Below are 12,241 nucleotides of genomic sequence, written 5' to 3'. Positions count from 1 at the left end.
GGCCCTAACCAACTTAAATTAATTTACAAATAATTAAATCGACAAAAAAAAACTACATGCTAATACTAAATACTAATACTAAATGCTAATAAATATATGTTTTTTTTTACACAGCGATAAGGCTTCAACCCGGATCAACCCCGCGGAGGTTTACACCCTCTTTGTGTTTTTAATTTTTTTTTCTCTTTTTTATTTTTTTTATAATTTATTATACTTTTTTTTATTTATTTATTTATTTATTTTTTTTAATAAGATTTAATTTTTTTTATAGGTACATTTTTTTTGTATACATATTTTTTTGTATAATTTTTTTTTTTTTTTTAATTTTTTCAATATAAACTTTTATACAATTCTATTCTTATTACCTCCCTGCAAAATCTACTTAATGAACTTTCACAGGGAGACAATATTACATAATAAGGATAAACATAAAAAACAATAATTATTGCTAAACACATTCAACCGGACTCATTCAGTGCAAGTTAAATTTTCCTCTTAGTCCTTTTTAAAAACTCCCAGATGATTTGTTTAATTTTAGAATTTCTACGAGACAAATATAAAAGAGAAGCATTATTTTGTGGGAAAGGTATTTCTTCTTGAACCAGATTGTTCATCAAAAACTTAATTGCAACATCATTATGTTTGCATCCAAACAACCAATGATTAATATCGTCAACATATCCATTGCAATCGCAAAGATCTGATTCGGATAGGTTAAATCTATAGAGGTATGACTTGACAGTGGCATGATTAAAGAGACATCTAATAAACATGGCATATATATTTCTATTGGGATAACTTCTGATAGCAAAAGGCTCAGTAGGTAAACTAGGATGAATTTTGGTGTAGAGATTGTTGCTTCGATTGCAGAAAGCGTGCCACTCAATATCCCAATTTTGTTTCAAACTTTTCTTGCGAGTAGCTGTTAGATCGCTTCTATCTAGCCAAGTTATTTCCGATCCTTTTAAGATTGCCTCTTTAGCAAAAAAATCTGCTTTTATGTTACCGGAAATACCAATATGTCCTTTTACCCAGACGAAAGTTACAGAAGTCTGTTTTTCCAGTAGCTTTAGTTGGTTTTCTAAAATTTTGACGACAAGGCTATTTTTATATAAATGTTTACGTGTGTTTTCTAGAGCTAATAACGAAGATCTTGAATCTGACATAATTACAACTTGCTTGTTAGAAATTTTTTCGCTGTGTCTAGGTACACGCTAACGTGTACGCAAATAAAAAAGTTAGGTACACGCGAATTAAACTTCATCAAGCCAGTGACGTCATCAAAAATATTTGTTATTAGGGGAAGGGAAGCACGGAAGTAGAACTATTCAGATGTTTCAAACTTATATGTAATAAATCAATGTATACTACATTCGCTCTCGCGAGATTTTTTTTGACACTGACGTTAGTAATTTCTTTTTTGAAAAATTCAGTTGTCAGAAGTGACTGGAAATTACTACAAAACCAACGCACCTGCTCATATCCAATATTATTAATAGTAAACAGACATAAAAATAACATAAACCTTACGCCAATCAATATTTATTTATTTAAACCATTATAATGTATTGATAGCAAATGAGAAAATTATTTATTGTACAAAATAAAAATATTTTGTAGAAATAAACTTCACAAAATTTTATGAGATTAGTAGACACTCCCACTATTTCTAATAATTCTTCTTTTTTTAATGAAAGATTAAGTTGATTTGAGTTGATTTTAGCAGTTAATAGTGTGAGGTAGGAATTTTTGTGTTGTACGTTTCCTATTCCGAATGTCTCAAAAAAAATCTCGCGAGAGCGAATGTAGTATATATATAAAAGTATATATTCAGGCAGGCAAAATAAATATTTAGTTGACATGACATGTACAAAACACTGTTGAAATAATTTTTATACGTAAGTTAATTATACCAGTTTATAAACCAAGGATGTGTTTATTTTTATTTAAAGTTGAACTTGTTACGATTTTCATAGAAAATTGATTATAACTTTGTAAATGCCCTATATACAGGGTGAGTCATGAGGAACTGTACATACTCCTACCTCGTATAGAGGACCCTATGGGGTATAACAAATGACCAATAAAAAGTGTCTGCTCTCATTGTTTAATAATATACAGGGCGAGTTTCGCATTTTAACAGAAATTTATATTCGTCATAATTTTTGAACGGTCAGATCGATGTATCTCTTATTTTGGTCAATCGTTACACTATTACCACCTAATCAACGGATTTATTCAAACTAGAAAAAAATCAGGTCCGGCTTTAAAAAATTAGTTCGTTTGGGTCTTAGAAAAAATTTCACCCTGTATACGCTTTTTAAAAATTCTAATATTAATTTTACAAATTAGACAAATAGGCAATTAAAATGACATATTTATTTTTTTCCCCACACCATTACTTAATTTTTTATAAAAAATCAAATTTGACTATGAATTAAAAATTCGGTAAAGTGAACTATAGATTTAAAAAAATTAACTTTTATTACAAAAATTAATTTTTTTAAACAAATATTTGATTTATGTTACCACCCAATCAACTGATTTATTCAAACTAGAAAAAAATTAGGTCCGGCTTTAAAAAATTAGTTCGTTTGGGTCTTAGAAAAAAATTCACACTGTATACGCTTTTTGAAAACTCTAATATGAATTTTACAAATTAGACAAATAATTGGCATATTTATTTTTTCCCCACACGATTACTTAATTTTTTATTAAAAAATTAAATTTGTCAAAATCGCAATTTTACCATAAAAATAAAAAAAATTAAACAACGTTTTTCTTAAAATTAAAAGTTTCACCATTTTTTCTCTATAACACGTCTAGATCTAAAACTCCCCATAACACTTCTCTTTGGACTCTATAGTTTAACATAGACGTGATCAAATAGATAAATTTTAAATTGTTTCACTTATTTTTGCGATTTAACTGTGCAATTCACGAGTCCGCACCTTTTATTTTTTTAAATTCATAACTTTTACGAGAAGAAGACTGAAAGTCTACAACAATTGTCATAGTCTTCATAATGGTAAGAGATATGTGCTGTAAAAATTTCAGAAAAAAAATTTAAAATGGAATGTTGTAGCGAGTTAAACCGTGATTTCATCTTTTTTTTTAATTTTTAGGTTAAAATTCCGATTTTGACAAATTTGATTTTTTAATAAAAAATTAAGTAATCGTGTGGAGAAAAAAATAAATATGCCATTTTAATTGCCTATTTGTCTAATTTGTAAAATTCATATTAGAGTTTTCAAAAAGCATATACAGGGTGAAATTTTTTCTAAGACCAAAACGAAATAATTTTTTTTAAATCCGGGCTTGATTTTTTTCTAGTTTAAATAAATCAGTTGATTGGGTGTTAACATAAATTAAATATTTGTTAGAAAAAATTAATTTTTGTAATAAAAGTAATTTTTTTAAAATCTATGGTTCACTTTACCAAACTTTTAATTATTATTCATAGTCAAATTGGATTTTTTTATAAAAAATTAAGTAATCGTGTGGGGAAAAAATAGATAAGCCATTTTAATTCCCTATTTGTCTAATTTGTAAAATTCATATTACAGTTTTCAAAAAGCGTATACAGGGTGAAATATTTTCTAAGACACAAACGAACTAATTTTTTAAAGCCGGACCTGATTTTGTTCTAGTTTGAACAAATCAGTTGATTGGGTGGTAACATAAATCAAATATTTGTTAAAAAAAATTAATTTTTGTAATAAAAGTTAATTTTTTTAAATCTATGGTTTACTTTACCAAACTTTTAATTCATAGTCAAATTTTTGATTTTTTTATAAAAAATTAAGTAATCATGTGGGGAAAAAAATAAATATGCCATTTTAATTGCCTATTTGTCTCATTTGTAAAATTCGTATTAGAGTTTTCAAAAAGCATATACAGGGTGAAATTTTTTCTAAGACCCAAACGAACTAATTTTTTAAAGCCGGACCTGATTTTTTTCTAGTTTGAATAAATTAGTTGGTTTTGTGGTAGTAGTGTAACGATTAACCAAAATAAGAGACACATCGATCTGACCGTTCAAAAATTATGACGAATATAAATTTCTGTCAAAATTCGAAACTCGCCCTGTATATTATTAAACAAGGGGAGCAGACACTTTTTAATGGTCATTTGTTATTCCCCATAGGAGCCTATATACGAGGTAGGAGTATGTACAGTTCCTCATGACTCACCCTGTATAACATAATACACTTTAAATTTTTGGGATGGGAAGTTAAGAAGATTTCGAACATAAAATGAAATACAGGGTATTTATTCTAAAAAACATAAGTTTGATCTGCCACTATTCTATCGAATGCCCTGTAACATTCTAACAAATTTTGTAATATGAAGCTCAAAGTTTGCTACAATTTCTGTTACTAACTTTTATTGCTATCTATTACTATAGCGGATCTACTGAGCTTTATCACATTAATCAATCACCCTGTATATTTTATCTTAATACTTCTGCTACCCTTTCACGAATTTTTGTCTCTTATTTTTTACATACTGTTTTAGAATGTTGTTAAACTCATTAAAAGAACTAAATAATTGTCCACATTCCATCTAGTTAATTAAAAAAAAAACACTAAACAAATAAAAGTAAGAAAACTCCTTACTAATCAATATTAAAGTGTTAACCAATTAGACAAATTCTAAGTACATTCACTTACAGTACTTACAGATACTTACCACAGCATACACGTGGCTCAAATTAGCGTGTACCAAAAAACCCAGTCAGAGTGCACGCTAAATAGTGACGTCACTGACTTGATGACGTTTAAGCGTGTACCTAACTTTTTTATTTGCGTACACGTTAGCGTGTACCTAGACACAGCGTATCGAAAACTAAGAATATGTGTTCTGTGCTTCAAATATAGGGCTTTTCATCGATTGTCATTTGTTTCGAGCTTCTGTCATATGTTGTATAATCTGTGTATAATATTAATATACACGGATTATACGACATTTGACAGAAGCTCGAAACAAATGACTGTGAATGAAAAGCCCTATTGGCTCCGTGCGTCTCCCCTCTACGTACAGTCACGTGATACGCTGTCAGATTTTGTAAGGACGTTTTAACATTGAGTCTTATGGGATTATTTTGTTAAACTTGAATATTTTATTTTGTAGTGATAATAACCGAATACAATTGTTAGAATTCATTAGTTATTAATTTATACTGTAATTTATAGTGCAACAAAATATTTTCTTTTTCGTTAATAAATATTTATTGACATAAACTGCGATAGTGAGGTTATGCATACAAAATCAAACTGATAATCAATATTGGAAAGTGAAGAATTTATAGTGCGTTTTTATTTTCTGTTTATATTAATACATAATATCACTAGCGTGACACGGCATTTTTTTAAATGTCTCATTTAAACATACACAAAGCGTCCTTATAAAATGTCAAAAAACCGCCACCATGAGCAGGTCGGTCGATTTTGCTTTGACACTTTGTTAACGCTCGGAGCGATTTGTTTTTATTTAGGCCCGGTCATAGCCACCTTCAGGGTTGCCATATTACACGAATTATCGTGTAATTACACGATTTGTTCCTATTTTACACGATTACACGAATCAAGTACGAAATCTTACGATTTTTACCATTAAAAATTTTCAGTAGTATTTTTAATACATTTTTATTAAAATTCACTTAAACCTTCCCTGTATTGTTTAAAAATTACTTTGCAAAGAAAGAGAAATCCTCCGATATTTGTAATCTATACTTTCATACCTAATCATAACATACCATAATGATAACATAAACATCATTGGAAGAGTCTCAAGTTAAGTACTCATTTACACTAAAGTAAAATATAGGGAGGGGAATCCCCTGAAAATATTAGGAAGGTATTGGCCATATTAGGTATCAATTAAAGCTAAAAATTCAAATATTTTCACGACAATTGACATCGATAGAAAGCGAAGTGTAGATATCTACAGTGCACGGAATCTAGCCCCAGGACGTAGATGATGAATATTAAATAGAAATGAAACTGGATTCTGGTGTAACAAACTTGCAGATTTCAAGTAGCAGTGCAATCAGTACCTATTTCAGGTGTTATTGAAGAGTTCTGGCATTCGGTGAGCCTGTTAGAAGCTAACGATGGAAAACTAAAATATCTAATTATAATATATGTAACTTTGCAAAACAACAAATGTTGTGTTTGCGTGTTTCTAATGTAAAATGCGAAATAATTGTTTGAAGAATGTGATCCAGACATGCAGATGTTAAAATCAGTGGATGACAAAATATTATATACAAATATTAAATATGAAACTGATAAAAATTAATTATAGTTGGTCATTTTGTTCCCCAGTTAAAATATAAAAAAGTTTGGTTTTTGTTTACAAACAGTCATATTAATTTCTAGTTAAACTCCCTCTGTGGCTCAGTGTGCCTACCTTTGGATCGAAAGGTCCGAATGGTCGTGAGTTCGAATCTCACCAGGGTAGAGAATTTTTCGTTTATTATAAATTAATAAATGAAAATAGTTTCTATCCTTGTGGGATTGCATGGTACCCACCGGAGGGACCGCTGACGTTCGGATACAATTAGCGTCTCTGCAAAGACAATGACATCGACTTTGCAAAGTAACAAGACACTGATAAGGCCGCGTCTCCCCATCAAATAATTTGATCAAACAGTTTGAGCAAACTTGACGTACTTGAGGAAGTACGTCAAAGTGACGTCACAATTGCAGTTTTTTTGAAATTCTAAAAATGTGTGCTCTCACTATCAGTCTAGTTTGATCAAATTTTTTGTATTGAGTTGTCTAACTTGTTTGTACTTTATTTAAAATTAAAATTTTTCATTATTATCCACAATGAACACTCAGGATGTGACGTCACTAACTGTCACTTTCAGTTTGCTCAAACCAGTTTGATCAAATTATTGATGGTGGGACGCGGCCTTTAGACAACTCAATACACAAAATTTGATCAAACTAGACTGATAGTGAGAGCACAGATTTTTAGAATTTCAAAAAAAAAACTGCAATTGTGACGTCACTTTGACGTACTTCCGGAGTTTGCTCAAACTGTTTGATCAAATTATTTGATGGTGAGACGCGGCCTTGATAAAGCTCAGTAGATCCGCTGTAGTAATAGATAGCAATAAAAGTTAGTATCAAAAATTTTAGCAAACTTTGAGCTTCATATTACAAAATTACTAAAATTAGTTAGAATGTTACAGAGCGTTCGATAATATACTGGCGGACCAAACTTATGTTTTTTAAATGGAACACCCTCTATATTTTATTTTATGTTCGAAATCTTCTTAACTTCCATATCACAAAAATATAAAGGTTTATTATGTTATACAAGGTATTTACAAAGTTATAATCAATTTTCTATGAAAATCGTAAAAAGTTCAACTCTCTGTATAAATAAAAATAAACACCAATATAAACTGGTATAATTAACTTACGTATAAAAATTATTTTAGCAGTATTTTGTATATATCATGTTACCTAATATTTATTTTGCTAACCTGAATATATACTTTTATATTATGCATATTGTTTTATTACAATTAAGTTTGAAACATCTGAATAGTTTTGCTTCCCTTCCCCTTCCCTTAATAAAAGTATTTTCTATCAAACAAACAACAAACACTAAAAATATCAAAATAGCGTGTACCAAAATATAAAGTCACCGCGCACGCTAAATAATGACGTCACTGGCTTGATGAAGTTTAATTCGCGTATACCTAACTTTTTTATTTGCGTACACGTTAGCGTGTACCTAGACACAGCGAAAAATGTCTTGATTCGGTTTCTTGGAGGATTTCTTGGAGGACTTTTCATCGATTGTCATTTGTTTCGAGCTTCTGTCAAATGTCGTATAATCCGTGATACACTGATTATACAACATATGACAGAAGCTCGAAACAAATGACAATCGATGAAAAGCCCTATTCAAAAATGTCCCCTTTAAGGTGGATTTTCACAGATCCGATGTCCGACGGTACGATGATACGATAGAAATTTCAGAGAATTTCATTGGCTGAAAGGTGACAGTTGGGTTTTCGTACGAAATTAAAAAGTCATCGGAAGAAGTTAAAATTATTTTAACTTTTGCACGAAATCGGATGAATTTTGACACTGTTGACATTCTATCTTGAACGTCTTGAACTTGTGAAGTGTTTATGTTTTTGATATATTGAAATGGAACAACAAAATCGTAATTATAAATGGATGTTGGTCTGAAACTATTTTCTTGTGGCATTTTTGTAATTAACTATTTTTAATGAGAAATAAGCCACAATTTTAATAAAAAAAAATGATTTTATTTTTTAGTAAAATTGTGGCTTATTTCCCATTAAAAACAGTTAATTATAAATGGATGTGATGGTACTTCTAACAATAACTCACATTTTTATCCTCTTCAAACAGATAATTTGACGAATCCATGATGATCCAAACAATAATAAGAATAAAATCGAAATAAAACTATCTATCTGTTCCTGTTCAATATCCAACAGCAAACATTTGTATCAAATATCAATCCATGGAATAATCTGACATATTACACAAATGTCAAAAAATTTCGGATACGACAATCGTACGAAAAAAATTCGTATTTCGTGTCTTCGGATATCGGATCTGTGAAAATTAGCCTTTAAACAAATCAGAAGCACAGAACAGTAAACAATTTTTCCACATTAAGGCTAATTTTCACAGATCCGATATCCGAAGACACGAAATACGAATTTTTTTCGTACGATTATATTTGATTGTCGTATCCGAAATTTTTTGACATTTGTGTAATATGTCAGATTATTCCATGGATTGATATTTGATACAAATGTTTGCTGTTGGATATTGAACAGGAACATATAGGTAGTTTTATTTCGATTTTATTCTTATTATTGTTTGGATCATCATGGATTCGTCAAATTATCTGTTTGAAGAGGATAAAAATGTGAGTTATTGTTAGAAGTACCATCACATCCATTTATAATTAACTGTTTTTAATGGGAAATACAATTTTACTAAAAAATAAAATCATTTTCTTTTATTAAAATTGTGGCTTATTTCTCATTAAGAATAGTTAATTACAAAAATGCCACAAGAAAATAGTTTCAGAACAACATCCATTTATAATTACGATTTTGTTGTTCCATTTCAATATATCAAAAACATAAACACTTCACAAAAGTAAGGTTATCAAGACGTTCAAGATAGAATGTCATGTCAAAATTCATCCGATTTTCGTGCAAAAGTTAAAATAATTTTAACTTCTTCCGATGACTTTTTAATTTCGTACGAAAACCCAACTGTCACTTTTCAGCCAATGAAATTCTCTGAAATTTCTATCGTATCATCGTACCGTCGGACATCGGATCTGTGAAAATCCACCTTTATTCTGGAAGTATCAGAAGATCAATTGTTTGAACAATCTTTTTAAACAAATTCAAAAGATCGTATTTTTTTGTTCCGGAAAATATTTTTTTAGATTGTTTGGGCCATTTTAAACAAAAAAGGTCTCTTGTAATTTTACTAAAAACTTTCTTCTTGAAAACTCAATGTCAAATTTCAAGATTCTGGCGAGTAATCCGGGCATATTTGCAAACTCAAAGAAAGGACTCACATTGGCGACAGAAGTGCGTACAAAACCTATCAGTCTTTTCAAAAAATACGATCTTTTGTATTTATTTTAAAAAATTGTTTAAAGAATTTCTGTCCAAAAATTTCGCACGGCACCCTTCATATTTGTTTAAAGGGGACATTTTTGAACAGAAATCCGCAAAGAAACCATAAAGAAACAAGAAACTGAATCAGAAATTTTTTCATACGGAAGTGGTCTCACACGATGGACTAATTTCGGTAGTAGAAGCATAGAACAACAATTTTTTTCTATAGGGCTTTTCATCGACTGTCAATTGCATCGAGCTTCTGTCATTTGTCACATAATATTAATATATCTACGTCATACGTCTTTGGTTTGTATTATTGTGGATACCTTAGACAAGGAAAAAAGAGAGGACGGGTAACACCCATTTAACACACACGTTCCAAAAGTGAAGCCAGGTTTTTGGTTTGTTTGTCACCAGAAACATGGCGGTCACGTCAAAAATAACAATGGGTTGCCAGTGGTGGGTGTTCGTTGAAGGTTAAAATTTCATAAAAAATAAAGTAAATCATCATCTAAAATTCGTAATAAAAACATATGTATGTATTGAAACATATGTACGTAATATGAGCAACTTAATAAAACATTTACCGTACACAAATTCTTCATTTTAAATACATTTCATGTTTTTATTTTAAATACTCAATGCATAACAATACCCCAAAGATACGTCGATGATCGAAATCCCTGGTGTCAGTTTGGCTTCACTTTTGGTCATAGGATTACTCGTCCTCTCTCTTTCCTTGTCTAAGGTGGATACCAATAACGTATGACGTAGATATATTAATATTATGTGACACATGACAGAAGCTCGAAACAAATGACTGTGAATGAAAAGCCCTATTCTGTGATAGAAGCATACGTTAAGTAAAGACACAGAATAAAGAACAAGCAGAAGGCCCACTCTCTTTGGCGGGAGAAGTACGCGCAACTCGTTCGCGTCTGAGGAATCGGCCATTTGTTGGGAGGAAGCAGTGCTGTTCAGTGGAATTTCACCTCGTGTGCATTAGAAATTTCAGTGGTAGCGTGTATTGTGTATTCACTGTCATTAATTTGTGTTGTGTCACGTTGTGTTGTTATTGTGGAGTTATCGTGTGCTATACATAAATAAATCTTATATACATATATTATTAATAATCTAATATAATTATTATTAACAATATTTATATTTTTAATAATTATTATCAATTGTTTATCTAATTTTAGGCAAGATGGGCAAGTCACATCTAGTATGTGCAGCTATAAATTGCAATAGCAAAGCTTATAATTGCAATTTGTCTTTTTTCCGTTTTCCAAAAGACAAGGAAAGGTAAAAAATACTGAATATAATACAGATGGCAGTTTAAGTTGAATTATCAAATAATTAGTATTAGATTGAAGTTTACTATTTAAATATCAGGTAATAGATTTTTCATATTTTAATTGTATTTATGTACTTACAGAGCTCTAGTATGGCTGCTGGAAAGTGGTCGGGAAGACCTGCAATGTAAAATTGATAAGCTGGATAGTTATAGATTATGTGGGGCTCATTTTGAGGACAAGTGTTTTAAAAACGATTTGAAAAACCGTTTGTATCCACATGCAATACCAACAGTATTTCCTTGTTTAGAAGGTCCAAGCTCTGTGTCATCGAAAGAGAGCCAAAAGGAACATAATTATGCTAAGAGTTCATTAAGTAAGTACTAGTAAGTTTTTTTACACACACTATGATTAAAATTTGATGTCATATACAGTATGGTGCAAATGAAAGAAATACATTTGTTATTGATTTATTATTTGGTTCCTTTTTGTGTAGGTGTGCTTTATTAAATAAAAATGTTGTTGCTTAGTAAAAAATTCTTTTAATAATTTATTTAATCTGACTCATTTATATCGGCAATTTATTTATTTAGTATTATTTTGTATTTTGACAACGACACCCGACTTAAGCGTCGAGACGTTAATAAAATCATTTTTAGGTAAAATTGTGGCTTATTTCCCATTTGAATATACTTGATTATATTTTTTTTATTGACGATTTATCTAATTTCAGAAAATTGTATTTGTTATTGTTATTTTTTTTTCTTTGTGACTCTTTGTTAAGCTTTGCCCATAAAACTGTATAATTTTCAGTGACAATAAAGCATATTTCTATTCTATCTCATTTGGAACTGACACTGACCATCTAGCACCTTCGAAAGAGCTTGGAGTGTAAATAACCTAGGACAGCACCGAAGCCTGCAGACCGCCAGCTAAGTTTCTTAATAAAATATTTTACTTGCCTGTCTACAGAGACAGATTATTTTTATATAAAGTAACTTCATGATTCTAAAATGTAAGTTTTGAATTGTGACCATATTAAAATGAGAAAATAAAGCGTGTATACCGAAGTTCATTCCTTTTTACTGATAGTGTACTGTCTGTATAGAGAATCCAGAGGAGTAGAATACAAGAACCCATAAAAGTCTCATGATCACCGTGTTAATGTTTGAGATATTGTGTAGAGTTTGTTTCGATGTTGGCACTTGGAAATGAGTTCAATATTTTATCATCAAATTTTAATTGCAAAGGACAAGGAATATAGAAAATGAGGTCTGGAGGTGAATGTTAAAAAACA

The 12,241-nt window shown here is 30.2% G+C and overlaps 1 protein-coding gene across 1 annotated transcript; it reads left to right on the top strand.

Moving 5' to 3' along the window:
• The first annotated feature begins 10,525 nt into the window (after nt 1–10,525).
• Nucleotides 10,526–11,389, top strand: LOC126881897 (52 kDa repressor of the inhibitor of the protein kinase-like). Its single transcript, XM_050646556.1, has 3 exons — nt 10,526–10,666; nt 10,852–10,954; nt 11,088–11,389. The coding sequence occupies exons 2-3, from the start codon at nt 10,857–10,859 to the stop codon at nt 11,329–11,331; spliced, it is 342 nt and encodes a 113-aa protein (XP_050502513.1). The 5' UTR covers nt 10,526–10,666; nt 10,852–10,856; the 3' UTR covers nt 11,332–11,389.
• Nucleotides 11,390–12,241: the final 852 nt, after the last annotated feature.

Source organism: Diabrotica virgifera, chromosome 3, assembly GCF_917563875.1.
Source record: "Diabrotica virgifera virgifera chromosome 3, PGI_DIABVI_V3a".
Lineage (NCBI taxonomy): Eukaryota > Metazoa > Arthropoda > Insecta > Coleoptera > Chrysomelidae > Diabrotica > Diabrotica virgifera.
The sequence above is the reverse complement of the archived record's forward strand: the minus strand, read 5'-3'. Positions and strand labels throughout refer to the sequence as shown.